Source organism: Toxotes jaculatrix, chromosome 7 (genome assembly GCF_017976425.1).
Source record: "Toxotes jaculatrix isolate fToxJac2 chromosome 7, fToxJac2.pri, whole genome shotgun sequence".
In the NCBI taxonomy this organism is placed as follows: domain Eukaryota; kingdom Metazoa; phylum Chordata; class Actinopteri; family Toxotidae; genus Toxotes; species Toxotes jaculatrix.
This window is the reverse complement of record NC_054400.1, coordinates 13818190-13836985: the sequence shown is the minus strand read 5'-3', so window position 1 is coordinate 13836985 and position 18796 is coordinate 13818190. Positions and strand designations below refer to the sequence as shown.

Here is an 18796-nt window from a genome sequence, read left to right as displayed (position 1 = left end):
TACACAGACAAAATAGCACCCTGCTTTTTAGAGCTGCAACATTATATCAGAGTTGTCCATCATCCAGCAGTGCTCTCACAACGCTTCCTGTACGTCTCTGGCCAGGGTTTGGGCAGGTGTTGAAAGAATCGAATACTGCATATGATAGCAGGCCAGAGGTCAATACAGATGCTTTTCAAGCTTCAGGTGAAATTAGGATGAGTTTGCCTCTGTTTCCTTTCAAAATATAGATGCTTTGTTACACACACAGCGGTATATGGTCCAGTCTGGTGCTGTTAACTAAGGAGCATGGTCTGTCTGTAGTTGTGGGTGGAGTAATCTCCTCTGCCTCTGGAGTAGATGGCTGGTCTTTGGACATTTTCATACCCCGTCCTGTTCATCCACATGGATGAAAAAAGGGGCTAAGAAATGGCGAGGGGGGAGGGGGCACAGGAAGGAAAGTTATACATGGTCACTAGAGATCAAATTTTCCATTCTCCCTGCCCTCTCAGTGCCAAAAGAGGGGTTAAGTGAAGCAGTGGTCTGGGGTAGATTGGGGTGCTTTGCTACATCGGGGGAACAACCAGGCCCGTCATCGCTGGAGAGAAAAAAATATACAAAATCTATGATTCTAATCAATCAGGTCTTGCATTAATGTACATCCAGCAACTGTTTTCTGTCTTGTTCAGTCATAGCTTTCGAGTGGTTAGTATGAGGGGTTAGACTGCATTCGTAAGTTCAGACAGGGGGGTCAGATAGTGAGTTGGGTGGCTACCTCTGAAGCTGTTCCCCCCTGAGGCAGGGCAGGCAGGGGAGGGAGAGCCCTGGGGCCTGAGGACAGGAGCAAAAGCACTCTTCTGTTTAGCAGCGGACGGGAAGGAGGAGAATGGCAAGAGGGAGGACGAGGAGCTGGAGCTTCCTGGTATAGTGGGGCTGGAGGGCATTACTGTGGAACAGAGAGCAACAGTCAGTCTCAAGTCTAAAAATCACAACAAAATCAGCAGAATGAGGAAAATTAACACACACACATGTATAGACAATTAGAGAGCACACAAGGTCTTACTATAAGGAGAGCCTGTGGGGGAAGCACTGCTGAAACCAGGAGATCCAGGAACTCCTAGACTGGTCATGGGAACTGTCCCATAGCCTCCGGTCATTGTGCCGCTAGTCCCATAGCTTGACTGCTGAGGAGTGGAAGCTGATGGGTAACCCCTAGGAGACAAACTGCTGGAATTTCGAATGTAACCTGGAGGGAAAATGAAAATAATGAGTAAGATATGAGCTTCATTAGGGGCAAAAATAGGAGCAGCACACAGCTTTTGCCTCTTTCTGGTCACCTTGGCTGCTCTGTCCTGGCTCTCCGATGCTAACGCCTAACTGAGAAGGGTAGGAGCCCAGACCCATGACACTGCCGTGGGCTGGTGAGCTTGGCAGCGCCTGCAGCTGACTGTGAGGACGGGGAACACTGTAGAGTGCCTCAGCAATGTCAGCTGCACGTTTCAGCAGCATGTCCTACAGGAGATCAGATGCGAAGGTTCAGAGAAAGACAAAACAATTTGGTTAGACTGCTAAAATGTTAAAATGTTTCCACATATATCTGTGGTAAGCCTCACTTCATCTCTAAAATGGAGAATGTGTAAACTACACTCTATCAGCCCATTAACTACAAGTTACGTATACTAACGGTACTGCTGACAATTTCCCAACTCACAAAAGTGTTTGTAACAAACTCCAACATCTCAGTACTCAGAGTCAGCTGCCAAACAGTCATTTGGCTGCCACAAACTACTAGTGCAGTACAATGTTTGAATACAGTATTTGCATATTGTTTATCCTATGGGTGTTCTTTTTTTTTTGACAGCGTAGCTTCTGAGTGCTACACTTTTTGGCAGCTGAGTCAAGCCTCAGATGTTGAAGCTTCTTGAAACATTAAAACTGGAAAGTTTTTCAGAACGATCCCTACTCAGAACTGCATTTTCACATTACAAGAATTTGATAAAATGGTACCATTTGTGGTTCTGTTTACCTGATTACTGTGTGGATTTCCATATAGGGCCTCCACAAGATCTGCTGCTCTTTTCAGGAGGATCTCCTGCACAGAATTTATTACATTAATATCTTAATGAGAGTGTAGTGTGCACAGTTCCTTGATAAATAATCATGAGCATGGTAAGATCATTTATCTAGGGGTCTCTCTCACCTTGGCTAGTTTCTCTGGGTCCCCAGGATGTCGAGGAATGACCTTCTGAAGACGCTGGAAGCCATAGTCTATAGTTGGCTCATTAAGGGCTAAAAAAAAAAAAAAAAAATCAAACCTCAGTCACAGTTAATCAAAATCTCATATTTAAAGTGGATAAAACGGGCAAAAAGAGCATAACTCATTGTCTTAATACCTGTGTAGATGAAGCGTCCAGGAGCTCCCTTGCAGAACTGTTTAGATTTATAAGACAGTGTGACCTCCACAACCCCAGGGATGTGTCGAGGAGGTGTCTGGACACGGATAGCGTGCGGTGTGATCAGCTGAGGGAACAGCACAGAAATTGTGTCACAAAACAGCAACAAATGAATCCTCCCCATGCTTTGTAAATATTTAGGCTAACACAATACTGTGGAAAGATTAATTTATGCAGACTGTCCATTAATCATCTAAATAATGAGACAAGCCATATGCTATATATATCATTTCAAAATATGCCTTAGACTATATCATTAGTGAGACAATTCCTACCTCACTCCACACTAGCATGCTGCCAAACACCACCTGCAGCCCATCAAAGAAGTTCTCCCCGATGACGATGACCATGGCCCCACCGGTGGTCCAGCCCTCACTGGGACTGATGGCTTTGATACACGGGGTTGCTAGGTAGGAAAGCAAAGATTTACTCAGAGGGTTTCAATACAGGATGTACAAGAATGTACTCGTAGGTGTTACAGGAGAACTATTTTAAAGGTGCTCTTCCGTTTGGGGTTCAACTTCCAAGGCAATGTTCAAAGCAAAACGTGTTACACTAAATGGCTGGCATCATTTCATGGCTAAATTAACTCAGCATCATTCAAAATGTAGCTTTTATCTTCTGATAGCACCACAAATGGAAATATGAAAAACAGGTGTTAGAAAAGGTCTGTATCAAAGAAAGAAGTATTCAGATCCTTCACTTTAGAAGTAGACAGTACAACAGTGACAAAATAATCTAAATCTTTAAGTAAACATATGGAAGTGTTAGTCACGAAATTTAATGTATCATCAAGTGAAAGTACTAGCAGGAGGCCCCTGTGAGGGTTGTTATCATATATTATTATTATTATTATTATTATTATTATTATTGTTGTTGTTGTTGTTGTTGTTGTTGTTAATACATAAATGTGCAATATTTTAATGTATGAGGTTATTCTGATGTAATTCATTTAATGCTGGTTAAATAATTATATAACATTCTGTCACATAGCTTGTATGTAAAATATTTATCATCAAAGTAACTACAGCTGTCAGATAAATGTAATGTTGTAAAAAAGGATAATGTTTCCCTCTGAAATTTAGTGGACAGAAAGTACCAGAAAGTAAAATACAAGTATTTTCACTTAAGTACAGTACTTGAGTAAACGTACTTACTTTCCACCACAGCAAAGGCAAATGTAATATATGTTTCTTGGTTTAGAAACATGACTTTTTGACTTACATCTGGTTAAATTTTGTCTTAAAATTGATTTCAGATATTATTAGCAATTATGCTTAATGTGAAGAGGTATTTAATGAATACATTAATTAGCTCAGTTAATGACCTCAGCAGCATCACTGGTAATGTTTGATATATCATGGTGATTATAAACGGACATTAGGCAACTCAAGTACCTGCTGTTGGAGTGCTTTGGATAAGTGTGTACTATGTTTCTGAGTGTGAGTGATGAAGCAGACATGTAATGAAATAAAATAGACAAATGGGGTGTGACACAAAAGTGTTGCAGTGTCAGTGTCTCACCATATTCCATGGTGTTCTCGACTGACTCGCCTGGCTCCAGTCTGCGGGCTCTCCGACCGTGTTTTGAGTTGTTGTGGACGAACATGTTGTCAGACACTGCTAGAACGTGGCCGTCTACACTCACAGTGCTGGACAAGACCACCTGATGGAGAGGACAAGAGCCAAGAGGAAGATACATGAGTGTAGATGCACAACTTGGACAGCGCACTGCGAGTCACCATCTCCGGTTACAACAGCAAAGTCCCTGAGCAACAATTTATTTCGGCATGCAGGTGATGGTAATATTTCTCAATATGTAATGTGACATCTCTGAGATCGCCATAATATGTCTGCATTCTGGCAATGACACCGCTCATACACCCCTCCACTCCTCCATCAGGTCTCCATATGGCCTCTCCACTGACTCTTGCCTAACTTTTTGATTCATAGGCCTACATTCATGCCTACAGCATGCAGCAAGCTCATCGTTGTCTCCTCCTGATCCCTCAATGACACCAAACATATGGACTAAATCTCCCATTTTAGCCGGCCGTTAAAGTAGTGGATGATATATAGTGGCCCTAATTTGATTTTCTGGCCACAGCATGTGTGTGTCCCTTTCCACATCTGCTTCACATGGATGACACACATATAATTAATGAGAGGATACTTGTAGGGTTTTCTCTTTGGATATTTATGAGTGTTGATGGGATGGTATTTCTGAAAATAATAATGAGTTTGAGTGTGTGATCACGAACATGTTTTTGAGAGTGAGAGGGAAGGGGCCAGTGAGAAAAAGTCATTTTTAATTAAATAGTAAACCATAAATATTTAATCATGTGTATCTTTAGAAAATCAGACAGCAAAGATAAAACATTGCACTCCCTTAGAAATAAACACCTGGCAGTAATTTTGCAGGTGAAGGAACGTAAGAAAGAAAAGGAGAAAAAGCATATGTTATATAGGTGGTGGAAAGGAAGGGGAACCTAAAGGAAAATAACTGTAAATTATCGATCAAGCAGCAGACTCCTGTCCAGCACTGATCACCTTTTAACCCAGAGATGAGAGTCCTGTGTGCCCATAACTTCTCAGCATGTGTCACCTCACAGGAGTTAAAGCAAACATGGTTGAAGACTGGGGGAGCACGAAGAAGAGGAGAGGAAAGAGGGTTTGCTGGGAGAAGGAGAATGCCAGACAGGGGCCGCTGGTGCTGAAAGACGGCAGAGGAAGTAAGGCGGGAGCGTCCCCTGTGACCACTTCCTGGGTCACGGAGCATGACCTGCTCCATCTGGAGCCAATCACTCAATTCTTGACAACTTCCTGAAACACCTCAACCTATTTCCTGCACCCCAGCACCCCAACGACCAAGTCTCCCACATATCTAACTCCTTTCGTTTGTCTTTCCATCTCTCTGACTTCTTATTGATTTTTAACTTTCACCTTTAACTGCGTCCACTACATTTTCCATTGGAAAAACTTTTCCAGAGCTTCACGATGTGTGAATCTGTGGCATAAACTCAGAACATACTGGATAAGAAACTAATTATTAAATCATTCTATTTGGATGGAGGGGCATGAAGGGGGTATGTTTGTGTGACTGTACAATCTTTTTTAAATAGTTTTAAATAGTTTGATTCCATTGTTCAGACTCAACTTTCCTCTTTCCACTCACACACAAATGCTTTTTTTTTCTTTCAATTTTTCATACCTGAAATCTCCTCATATCCCTCGGGTTTCCTGCTGTCTTCAGACAATTCTGGTTACATTTCAGGAAAAACTTCAAGAAAAACCTGTAAAGGTAAATAAGAGGACACATGTTTGTACATCAGTAACTAAGAAAACACATGAAAGAACCAAGTATATGATTATTTGTAACCTTGCAACACACTACCAGTCAAAGGAGACATTAATTATTTTTCAGAGACAGGCCTTATGGATGGTGAACGCACATGAGTGTGATTGTGTGTGTATGTGTGTGCACATCTATATGATAACAACTCTGACATCAATCCCAGCTGTTTAGCTTAGTATTAAAGTCAATGTTATTACACTTTAAATCAAGTGATGAGAATCTGAAGCACAGTCCAGTGAAAAGCGCTGCTGCGTTTCAAAGTAAACTGGAGACAGTGATGTATGCCAGAGGACTCAGGGGACTATGGTATCCCACAATGCTGTATTTGAACCCCCACATGGGAATGGAGAGGGAAACGAAGTAGAGACAACTACAGAGAAAGTGAAATGAGGAGGTGGAAAGAGGAAGGTAGTGATAGAGGCACAGGCATTGGTATGGACATGAATTTTGTTTTCAAGTATATGTGTCTCATTACGTATGTGAGCTTACTTTTGAGTGTGATAGACTGTGGAGACAGAGAGAAAGAGATGGAGAGAGAGGGGTGCTGATAGCCCCTGCTACACCAAAGAAAACCAGAGAGAAAGGTGGAATAAATAGGAGCGAGGGAGACTATGTAGAGAGACTCCAAATCCCAGGTGAACACAGTTGGGCAACACAGCCCGCTGCCATGGCAACGAAGCTCTGCCGCAATCCCAAAGTCCCCATGCTGAGAGGCAAAGACAGCGATGGGAAAGAGAAGGCAACAACAAGAACACATTCCATCACTGAAATACAGCGAGGAGTGAGGAGAGAGACTTGGCAAGGTGAGATGCAGGAAACTATATCAAGAGGGCAGGTGCAGATGAGGGTGAGAAGCTCCACACAAATCTCACGGAAGAGAGAATTTAGACAGAAGATGTGTGTTAAAACAAAAGCAAAGAAAAAAGAGCCTGGAAACGATGCAAGGTTGTGATATAATTATGGCAAATGGCAAATATATAGCCATCAAACCAGATGTCCACTTCACTTCATGGTGAACACAACTTGCCTATGAAATACAGATCCATTAATGTTCCAATTAAACAAACAACAACAGTGCAGAAGAAAAAAAGCTGCAGAGGGAGGCAGCCGTTTTAGGCTACATGGGCAGCTCCAATCCCACCCACACTGTGCTCTCTACAAATATAAGTCATCTTAATGGAGAGTGGTTGTTTGGAGAGGAACTTCATATTGGCCCCACAGCCCAGAACCCTCCCATCGAATACTAATCTCTCCCTCATTCTGTCAGCTTTTACTCGCTATTCTTCCATCACTCGCTCCAGCTTCCTCCCTTGCGAACAGGACCTGGCCTGCAACTAGCTCTCAGTTCCAACAGTGTGTCCAATATTTCTTGATTTGAGCTATTTCGTCAGAGGACAATCAATATTGTTGTTGGCAGAGGGTGATTATAATTTATCACAGAGAGCTCGGACCTCCAACCTCAAAGCTGCACTAGACCTCGGTTTGGGGTGGAAACATGTAAAAAGGGCACATATGCGCCTCTCCCACTTCCTCCTTTCATTTCTTTCCTCATCCATGTCTGACTCCATCATTTTTCCTTACATCTGCTTGCTGGACACCATGACTGAAGTTTAACAGGATTTAAAATCACTACATACTTGGTACATTGCATAAGTTAGAGAAAAGAAAGTCATACCAATTGTTACTTGACTCTGAAAAGAGACCACAATCAAAAGTGCTCTGTTTCATTTTATTGCCTCCTTTGAGGGTCAGACAACATGTACATTATATCCTGGGCAACGATTCTTATATTATGGCTCATTTTAAAGGCTATACCAGTCTTATATAAGAGGGTAATTCATAACAGCACAGGAACCATATTTTTGTTTTAATAACTGTGCATGGTCTGGCTGTGGTTTGGTAACACTAGTTTCCTTGCCACTTGCCTTTTGGGCCACATATATTCCTCTAGCCAGCAGTCATCACTCATTTCAGTGACTGACATGATAAATCTCTGTGGCGGTGATGCCTCAGATAGTGAAATCACAACCCTAATTGAGAGGTTGTCTACATCCATCTCAGGCTTTGTGCACTTTCTGAGGGTTCTTGACCTTGTTTGTTGACTTCTTCTCATCATTCCCTGTTTGTATGACACCAGATGCCTCACATACACATACACACACAGAGAAACACACATTCACATGCATGCATGCACACTCTAATACACTGACACCCCCACCTTTGCCCCCCCCCCCCCTCCCAAAAACCCATTGAGTCAACTTTTCACCCCCCTCAGTTCGGACGCACACAGCTGCAAATGCTGAAATTAAAGCGAGACATTGACGCATATATTAGCATGCATTAGCCGCTTCCCCCTGCCCACTTAACATGCAAATCTCCCAGCCCCGTCGCCTCGCACCTTCTGCCACACATTCATTTGCTGAATTATAATTAGACTAATCTTGCATAATTAATAAGTCGAGGGCCCTCTGTTTTTTATCCCCTCCTCTATTGTGGTTGCAAAAGTTTAATATTGCTGTTGTTTGTTTTTGTTTTGGTAATGTAATACACCCACACACCTCCCCATCCACAGGGAAGAGATGAGGAGAACATGCAAAGAATTGGAGGTGATCTTTATGTCACAGGGAAATTGCAGAGAAAGGCTGTTTTCAAAGAATTCCACTGGCTTTAGCATGTTTATATTTAATGTAAGCCTTGTTATGTGCATTTACAGAATATTCTATTCCATAATGCAGGTGCAAAATGGTGCTTCTGTTTTATTAAAACAGTCAAGTGAGTAACAAAATAATAAAGCTAGTGGGAAACAGGTTTCAACTTTTAAATTGTCATACGTGTTTGTAATAATGAATCATTCTGTTTTTAATAGTTAGCAATACATTTTGTAAAGCTGGACAAAAAGCATTATTCGCCTTTTAAAGAAAAAGACAAGTCACATTGATTTATATCACATATGACACCAAAACATGTTGTTGCTGCATTTTGATGACAAATTTAAAAATTAATTTAATTTCACATAGTCTGCTGTGGTCAGCAATGGAAACCAAGTTTTATCTTCTGCAACATCTACCCTTCACAGACACTTAAAACAGGAAACACAAACAAAACACAGACCCAAGTCTTAAACCTTGGGATCATTTTCCACTATGGCACCACAGGGAGTCTGTTTTTTCTTTTCTGTCTTCACTTCTGCATCTCTGTCAAGGCCTCCAATCTCTTTTGTCCGCATCTGCTTCAGTTCCCAAGACTAAAAACAGGCCTCGCAGCAGTAGGCAGCCATCCCAGTGGTGACAACTTGCTTAACTAAAACTAGTTCAATGACCAACCAGCAAGTCATGACACTAAAAACAATAAAAGCGATGCAGCTTTTTGTAAAATTTCATTCCTCGCTGTGGACGGTCAATTTCACATTTCTCAGTGCATGGGGCATCTGTTACACATAAGTGTTCCTCACTTTGTTTTACATATGGACTTAATCATGCAGCAAGCACCTAAGCAGCACAGGACCTCTAACAAAAATTTTCATAGGCATTCATCAGCACTAATCACTGTTGACATAAACTGCATTTTCACATAGACATAAAACACATCGCCCTCTGTGCTCATTGTAAATGAAGGTTTACTGGTAGCAGTGCCTCTTGAAGCATGTGAGCATGCGATGCAAAAGGTTTTAAAGCAGAGTTCAAGTTAGTTAGCAGTAGAGCTAGAAAACTTTCACCACACCTCTCCTCCTCTGGGGTTGCCGTGGGCCTTTCAGTTTTGGATTAGTGCGCCACAGATGACAAATTTATGCTTTAATACAAAAACATGGGAGGAAAAAAATTCAGTGAAAAGAATGAGGAGGAGGAGATTGTCATCATTTTTGTTCAGCAGACATGGATGCCCTCCTGCTCAGATATAGGGAAAGTAGTGAGGAGGAGTGAGGACAAAGAGGTGGGAGACAGAAAAAAAGAGTTGCTTCTCTTCTCCCACTTTTTACATGTAACCCATGATCCACTCCATAATGCCCAAATGACAGAGGGTGTAGGGAATACAAAGAGACTGAATAACAGAAAATGATTTTTTTTTAAAGAGAGAGAAGAGGCAGGGACAGAGGAAGAGAGGGAGAATGTTGACGTCCTGTATTCAGGCCCATCACTCATCAGATATCCCCTCCATCACTCCCCTCCACCACCATCACCCTGAAAAAACAAAACAGTGTCCTGACATCGCGGTGGAGGGGAGCTGAGCAGAGGGCAGGGAGTGAAGGAGGGAGGGAGGGAGCGAGGAAAATTAGGAAACCAGATGTGAAGCATTAAAACATACTGACATGCTGAGGGCCTTCCTCTGCCACACTCACACACTGAGAGCACTAACTCATACAGCAGGCCCAGATCCATGCACGTATGCATGCATGTGTCACACACAGGCTGTACAAGCCACACACACACATGCATGAGTTCACAGAAAAATACACAAAGACAAATACTGGCTTGCAAGCAACCATGTGTGCACAATCAATCATGCAAAATTATACACATCAGTAAAAATGATGCCTCAAAAACAAATGTCTAAAAGTCATACGAATATAAGCGCTAGCTGATTTTTAATAAAACATGAACGCAATAGGCCAAAAACATTCCGTAGCTCATGGCTATGGACGAGGATTTGAATAAACCACTGTTGACCTAAGAATGTTTCACGCCAAGGCGCAGATCTACAGATGGGTCGTCATGCATCAGTGTATGGATATGCATCCAATTAGTACATGTACCCAGGCCGGGGAACGGCTGGGGGGGAGGGATGGAGGTGTTTTGTTTTCCTCCATGGGGAGAGCTGTGTTTGGGGGATGGAGCGGGGAGGTGAGGGAGGGGGTAGTAATAAATACCCCTGGACCCGGGTCCCCTGGCAGACTGGAAGCTAGACTGGTCACCAGGGTTAACACCCGGGGCACATGACCTTTGACACTGCTAATGGGGCACAGAAAACCCTCCACGAACTGATACCCCCTTTGTCGCATACCACCACAGGACCTTTCACACCAGTCCTCCCACTACGACACCACCACCCCCATCCTAAAACATACAGGGAAATCTCTGGGATCAGCTCCACTCGCCTTTCAGCAGCAAACATCACAGAGTTGAACTGACTCCATATTAGCCTTTCTCCCTGTTTTTAGTAACAACTTTTATAATGCACATCCTGTCATCAATAAAACCTCCCCCCTCTGTCTCCCTATTAGTAAGTGAGTGGTCACCACATTACCCTGATGTCTAAGTCTCTCAGTGACATCAGTACCTACCATTTCTGAGCTATAACCTCTGCACCCAAATGCTGGCATGCACGTCCAGTATGGAACTGTGCTTAAGTACAGTTGCTGAGTGAATGTACTCAGTTACTTTAAACCACTGATGAAATACCATTGATCAGAAGGGCTGGGTTTCAAACCTCAATACTTTTTTGGTGCTTGCTGTAAACTACAGAAAGTTGGAACCAAATGTCAGGTCAGGTTCTTAGTCTTGTTTATTGATTCTTCAAATAATATCTTACCCTTTCTTAGACTGCATTTTATTCAGCCAAAGTCCTTGTCTGGCTGTTTGTGTGTAGAAAAAAATAGCATGTGAGAGGTCTAGCCTCTTTTTCTAAATACAGAAAGAACAACTGCGCTACATCAAAAATTCAAATACGCTATCGTATTGATTAGCGGTGAGAGAATCAGTGAGTAAATCATCTCCAGGTAGTGTGTGACAGACAGCGAGCACATGGGGGAACTCAGCTCTTTATAAATTTGCCTGGTGGATTGGCTGTGCCCCTCCTGGCCTCTTCTCTATTGCCTCCCAGGCTGGCTTCACCCCTGCAACCTCAGCCCTGGCCCATCCCACCTCTAAACTTGAGAACTGTGACAAAACTAAACTTTTAAACCACTAGTGCTGATTTATAGAGCTTGGTTAGTGCTGTAAAACCTTCAGGCGTCCCACCGCAAAAAGTGACTGAGGCTCAACGGAGCTGAGAGGAAAAGAGGTGCTGGGAGGAGAAAAGTGCAATGATGGGAAGAGTGCAAAAGAGGCACTTGAGTGTTTCAACAAGGTTTCTCGAGAGTGCTAAAGTGTTTTACTGCATAACCTCTTTCTAGCTGCTAAATGTGTATTTCAGCAATTTAAAATGAATGAATGTTTCAGTCTCCCAAGCTTAGCTCGGCCATAGATTGCATACAAAGCTTGGCCACCTGGGACTGCGGTCAGCCTGCCAAATAGATGGATATGGATAGATATTCAGAGTCTAGAAAGCATGAATTCACAACCAGGACAGGGAATAGAAGTCCCATCAGTGGCCTGACCTCTCCCAGCATGCTTGGTGTGTCCTGAGGGACGAGGATTCAAAAAATACTCTCATAACTGTCAAATGGAGACACGGAGCACCCTTTACAGCTGAACAGATTTCAAACATACCAGAAGGTCATCTGCAATACACCAACACTGGTCTTGCTGTTTCAAAACCCTTTCAATCAATCAGCCACTAATCAGATTTACCAATAACATGCGTATATGAAAGCTCCACCCGAACCTTTCTCTGAGAAGAACAATGAATCTGGGATGGATGCCACAGAGAGGGCTAGGAGTGGAAAGAGAAGCAACAACAGAAGGAGAAGAGATGTCTTCTTAATTAGCCAGTAATGATAAGATCTGACAAACAACATCTGTTTCCAGAAAGAGAGAGAAGAGGGGGGTGCAAAGAGGGAGAGAGAAGGAGAGGGATAGGAAGGAGGACGAGAGAGAGAGAAGCGGCTGAGAAACCTGTGAAGCCTAGACAACAGGGACCTGCTTGTAAGAAAGTAAAGGGGGAGCGGAGAGGGGATGTGTAAGGGAGGGAACGCTGTGTAGCGTGACACAATAGAAGAACGGAGGATGAGAAGTATAACAGAAGTGAGAGAAAGACAGACAGGGGAGAGAAATCTGACAGGGTTGAGGGAGTCGAAGAGCCAGGACGAATATGACAGACAGAGGGAGGAAACGGATCAAAATGAGAGAAAAGGAGGGAGATAGACAGACGCAGAGAAGGTGAGCTGGATAATGGTGCTGGAGGGAGAGAGGAACGTGGAACGTGTGAAAACAAGGGGAATGGAATCACTCAGAGGTCCAGGGTGCTGTAATTTACTGTCCGTGGCTAATACACAGCAAATGTGTGAAGCTGAGGACTGGGAGAGGAGAAGGGGAGCTGGGTTGATAGGGGAGCTGAAGGGAGGGCACGCAGACTGTTGGGGCTCTCAGCATGCCTGCTGGGAGCCTGTCAGCAGTCACATCACCCCCTGCCCTCAGCCCTGACAGATTCATCAGGACCATTACACACACACACTGACACTGACTCACACTTGCACACATCCGAAAGATTATAGTGACACTGCAATTGTAAAATTGTTGCCCCTGATTTTCTTTATTAAAAAAATCAACGATTAAGGCAGCAAAACACAAAAGAGCCTGCAATGATTTCTTCTTCTCTTTAGCTTTATATACTGCAATTCAGTATTCAGAGAGTAATTAAAGTGCCAGTAGACAAAGTACACAAGATTCTAGCCTGGTTGTTTTTTCCATGGACTATAGGAAGAATAACTATTGCCTCAAGCGTAAGCCAACAGGGATCCTTAATCAAATCTTATTTAAGAAATACTGCAAATGTGTAAATATTAGTGTTAGGAAATGTTTTCAAAAAGTGGAAGGTGGGGAGTTTTAGAGAAATCTAACTCCTGGGAGAAATACTCCACAGAGTGTCCAGATTCCATATAAACAGACAAACAAACAAACAAAGTGTCTTGTGGGGCCGGCTCAGCACCAGGGGGCATTGTTAAGTCATTAGTGAAATTTAAGACCTTAACAGATGACCGATCCCAGTCACACACACACACACACACACACACACACACACACACACACACACACACACACACACACACACACACACACACAAACACACACACACAGACACACACACACACACACACAGCTCCACCCACAGCAGCAGCACCCAGCCAAAGAAAACAGCCCCTGTTCCTAAATACCACTGCTAACTGGCCTCTGACTCCACACCCACCCACACACATCCACACATGTAGACACACACACACGAGATCCTGATTACACTGATACAAGATCCCCTTACAAAATAAATGGGCAAATGCAGGAATTTCACATGAAAAATAAACCCACAGACAACCAAATCTAAAGTCACACACACACATAACCCCACATCACTCACTTGCAATTTGAAGTGCCTCTAAATCACACTAATCTGCCCCCTTCTGATCCTCTGAGTGCCCCTACTTAATCTCTACACTGCTCAACCAAAGGTGAACCCTATTAGTGGCCAGACAAATGGGAGGGTTTGCCCCAGCTACTCTGGGAGCGCGAGGCCTTTCAGAGTGCCATTGAGCTGCATCTCAAAACTTTAACCCCCCCATCCGCTCTGCATCCCACCCACTCACACAAGTCCCCCTGCTGTTCCTCCACATTAGCCCACTGGTAGTCCATTCCCATTTCCTGTCAAAACATTTCTTTGCTGCTCTCTGTTTCCGAATGCCCCCTCTGTAGGCTCTCAAAGAAAACAAACCAGGCCTACTTTTTGTGTCAGGGTTCAAGCCACAGCAGCCAGCACTGGCCGAAGCAGAGCAAAGGTGACCAAACACAAACCCGGCTCATAACCTACCACTCATTATACACTTCCTGTGCAAACTGGAGTCCAGGATCATCTCAGTTCACATGAGACCATATCGCAGAAAGTACTCAAGTCTCACCAAAAGGTCCCTGAACTCATTTTCACCAGTCTAACTCTGAGTGAGGCGCTCACTGTTTGAAGCAGTACCTGACAGTGAATTTGATATTCTAGACATTGCATCGTCTCTCCCTGTCTGTCTTTGTGTCATTCTCCTCCTTGCATTGCCCCAGGGGAGGAGCCATCCCCACGGCCCTGTGCCAGCTGCTCAGTGGTCCAGCCTGTGTGCCGCTCCGCTGTGTGAGGCAGTGTGCACTGGAGCCTCAGGGCCTTGTCGCCACGCTGCCTGGCCCACTGCCTGAGGGGCTCGCTGACAGGGGGTCTGGAGGGACTGGACAGTACTAGCCCACCAGGGAGAGACCTGTGACAGCAGACTTAGGGGACCACTGTCTCTGACTTTGTCGCCCTGCATGCACGTGTGTGTGATAGACAGGTAATTTATACATACATATTAATATCTGCACTGATGTGGTGTGGATGATTGTGAGTGCAAACCAGCAACTTTAGAACTTTAGGGGTGATCCCCTTCACGTTCGTATAGAGGAACGGCTCATCATTCACTATTGCTAATGAAAACACTGCATTCAGTGAGGATACAGTGGTTTGTCCATAAATGCCTACACCTCCAGGTAAATGAAAATGCTTTCCCCAGACATCCCTGCATGCATTGTTCAACTATGAGTTGCCCCTGTGCTATTGACATATGCATTTATGTAGATTGTATATTTAAAATCTTTCCTATCCAAATCTCATCACTTTCTCTTCTGGACAAGAAGGAGAAAATGTTGAGTTTTCATGTTGTAAGTCTGTTGAAAATGAAAATGTCTGCATTCATCTTCATCAGGCTTCAGATTCACAACACGATTTAACAACATCTTTATGCCGGAGCCACAAGCAGCAGCAGTCAAAAAGGGGCCAAATCATAAAACAACTAAGACAACTACACAAACAACAATCTCAAACTTAAAAGCATTCATTTGAGTTCAAGGCTTCAGTGGCCGACTTTTCATAAAAAAAAAACTCCACAGAGCGAACAAGTTAAGCATCACTAGTGGCACTAACAATAGTTGAAGGTGGGTTTGTGTCGGTTTGCAAAAACTTCGCCAAAATCATCTGCAGCTCTTTCCACAGTCAAAGGCTCAAATTGAGGGAAAAAAATGCACCTCCTCCACATCCTCTGTAGGTCGGATGATGAACGAGGGGAGTGACCCACAACAGTTATTGTCAGAAACCATTTTGCAGCCAGTTCAAGTCTTTCTGATGATTTGTTTTAGGATGAAATACATGATAGGGAAAAGTACAGCATTAAAGCTATTTGATCGGATGGATTTTCAGTATTAGTTCTTGGCAAGAGGATCTGATATTTTATAATGGCAATTGTGATTTCAGAATTGACTAACCTTCAGAAAATCCTTCTTGAAATAATGTGACAAAAATGCCAGTATCAACACAGAAAGCTATGAGCTCCACTTTACAGCTACAGGAGGATATTATACAGGGACTATGAGAAACAATCTCCTAAAATGACAATATTGTCTCACACATAAAACTCTCAAGTGCATATATGATGACCTAACAGAGAGACTTGGCGGCAGAGCTTGAGTATGCATCTGGGAAAGGGGAGGAATTCGACCCCTGACACAGTCCAAAAAATGTTGCTGCATTTATTCTTTGGCTGATAGTTTAATGTTCTTTTCCCAAAGACTTGCAGCTTCTATTTTCTTTTTGGTTGAAGCTGAAGAATGAGGAGGCCGGCGTTCCCCACAATCAGCAGTACAAGGAAAAACTTTCTGGCCTGCTGTAAGAACAGGTAGACGGCAGTGAAAAATGCCATTCAGGAAACACAGAGGGAGACGGCCTCAGTCATCATATGTTGTTCTTTTTTAAATTAGTTTAAGATGGACAGGCAAAAGCAGGTGGATGGAATAACATTGAAACAGATGGCCCGACTTCGCAGTGGCTGAGACCAGACATTTACATACAGGAACAAATGATAGCTGAATAGTTTATTGTCAAACTGTCCAGACAGTGTTAATCCATAAAGCACTATGAAAAAAAAAAAGATAGTTTTACTGCACTGCAGAATTGAGACTGTGCCTGTGCGTCTGTGTTACCATACTGTAAGATGTCTTCTCACAGGAAAAATAGGTCTCAGAATTAATATCAGCATAAGGAATTAACAACTAATGGCTGCAATAATAAACATTCAGCTGGGGAATTTTGTAATTGAGCTGAAACTGAAGCAATCTACTACACATCGATTAGCACTGAGGAAAAAAAAAAGAAAAAACAAAACACTGCACTGACTAGTTGAAAACAAACCCGTGATACACGCAAATAACTAGAACCAAGACTACAAACAGATCAATACAGCCCACAGCCTAAGATTAAGAGTAATGGATTCCTCTTGGAGCTGGGCATCAGAAGTCAAGCCCATTGCCCAGGACAACTAATCATCGTTTAAGTAGTAAAATGATGAACTCAGAAAAAAAGAAAACTTAAAACCAAAACTGTGGCACCCTGAAGTTTTGTTTTTTTTTTTATCTCAGTATTCAAAAACCAAAGCCTGATATGAACGAGTATGTCTGAGTCTTTGTTAGTTCTTTTTGAGTCTGGGGGAGGGAACAGCCATATTGACAACATTGGAAAATTCCTATTGATTATTCTTCTTTTCTCTGAGCACCAGCTTGTTAAAAAAGACCCCTCTTGGAAACACAATCAATTAGTGAGATAGTGCTTGCCATTGATCACCCCCCCCCCCCCCCCCCCCCCCCCCCCCCGAACCTCATAAGACTCTTGCCTTACGATGAATCCTTCCACGTACCCCTTATGACCAACTATTGATCCCAGCTTCTCAGCCAAATATAAAAGCACGCTCTCACACTGAGAGCTGACCCCTCACATCCAAACCACACAGTCTAATACTAATACTGACATCTGCTTGTCTCCATTGTAAACTCATGGTTCACTCATAAATACAGAGGCCAGCTTTGGCCCAGAACCAGTATAGTTTCTCAGGGGTCAGAGATCAGCATGACAATAATGCCGCCATTAAAAGATCTGCCTGGGTTAATACTGAGAACTCTCAGAGAGTAGAGAAGGTTTACACAGGAAAAGCAACAAAGACTGACAAAAACTACCAACATTAAACATGGGGCCGATTATAATATATATATAATTTCATTTGATTGATTTGTTGGTTATCGACAGGGTATGAGGATTAAACCCCAAAGGTATAAAACTGAGGAAAGCAGCAAATTCTCACTTTTGAAAAGCTTTTTTTGTCTGGTATGTGACCAAAACAAATGAAATGATTACCACATTTTTGTCAATTAATTTTCTGTCAATTAAGTAACCTACTAATGAATCAGTCGGTTAGTTAATTGACAGAAAATTAAGTAACAAACTGATTCATTAGTAATTTCAGCACTAACACTACAAGAAACTAACACACAATGTAAAAATGTTATGGCCAAATAGAAAATTCACTGAAAAATACTTGTCAAAAAAGAAAAAGAGTAATAACATTGACAACATGGAAGAATTAGTGAAGATTTATGGTGGGGAGCCCAGAGGAATCAATCCCTCTATTTGTGATCAGTCATCTAACCAATCAGTGAACAAGCCAGTCCATCAATCAGACATAGGCCACATTCTCTAAACAGAGAAGTCACATCGGGCCTGAGAGTATGAGTTCACTCATGTTAAGATTAATTGTAAAACTATTAGACACAGCAGGCAGTGGGGCAGATAGAGAGCTAGACAATTCTGTCCCATCGTCAACTTAAGAGTCATCTCTTTGTCAACGACTGCCCTTGCCCTCTTCATCCCTCGGTCCCCTCCACCCCTTATTCCTTCGCCCCTCCCTATGGATCAGCTGTGATCTCCTCTCTCTCCTTTCACTCAAATCAGGATTAGGGAGAGGAGGGTGGGTGGGGAGTGCAGCAGCAGGAGAAGGGGGGGGAGAAAAACTGAAACAATATGGAAAGGAGATTAGAAAAGAGGGGGTTTGGGCCGTTTGGGGAATTGCAAACTCCCTTGTGCTTGGGTAGGTGTCCTAATGACACTGCCTAATTATGGCAAAATTAGACAGGCTAAAGGGAAGGTGGGGGTGGTGGAGGAGATGGTAACGTGAAGGAAAAAGAAAAGGAGCAAGGGAATTAAGCAATGAGGAGCGAAGAAGTAAGTGCACAGTAGGAGCATGTGGGAGCAAGTGAAAACAGCAAGAGGGGTGCGCAGGAGTACAGACACAAGTTGAGGCGGGGAGGAA

At 43.1% G+C, this 18796-nt stretch overlaps 1 protein-coding gene across 2 annotated transcripts in view; it reads right to left on the bottom strand.

Annotated features, from left to right (window-relative positions):
* Window positions 1-449: 449 nt before the first annotated feature.
* Window positions 450-18796, bottom strand: part of ebf2 (EBF transcription factor 2) — a 28145-nt gene continuing 9798 nt past the window's right edge. Inside the window, exons 7-16 of one of the 2 annotated variants that reach the window (XM_041042176.1) lie at window positions 5644-5725; window positions 3957-4098; window positions 2708-2838; window positions 2373-2499; window positions 2180-2268; window positions 2006-2071; window positions 1317-1491; window positions 1043-1225; window positions 755-925; window positions 450-577 (exon numbers count right to left, since the gene is read on the bottom strand). In XM_041042176.1, the coding sequence (XP_040898110.1) occupies window positions 546-577; window positions 755-925; window positions 1043-1225; window positions 1317-1491; window positions 2006-2071; window positions 2180-2268; window positions 2373-2499; window positions 2708-2838; window positions 3957-4098; window positions 5644-5725 (1198 nt within the window). In that variant the 3' untranslated portion in view covers window positions 450-545. Of the gene's footprint in view, window positions 926-1042; window positions 1226-1316; window positions 1492-2005; window positions 2072-2179; window positions 2269-2372; window positions 2500-2707; window positions 2839-3956; window positions 4099-5643; window positions 5726-18796 lie in introns of both variants that reach the window. The other variant, XM_041042175.1, reaches the window with a different exon arrangement.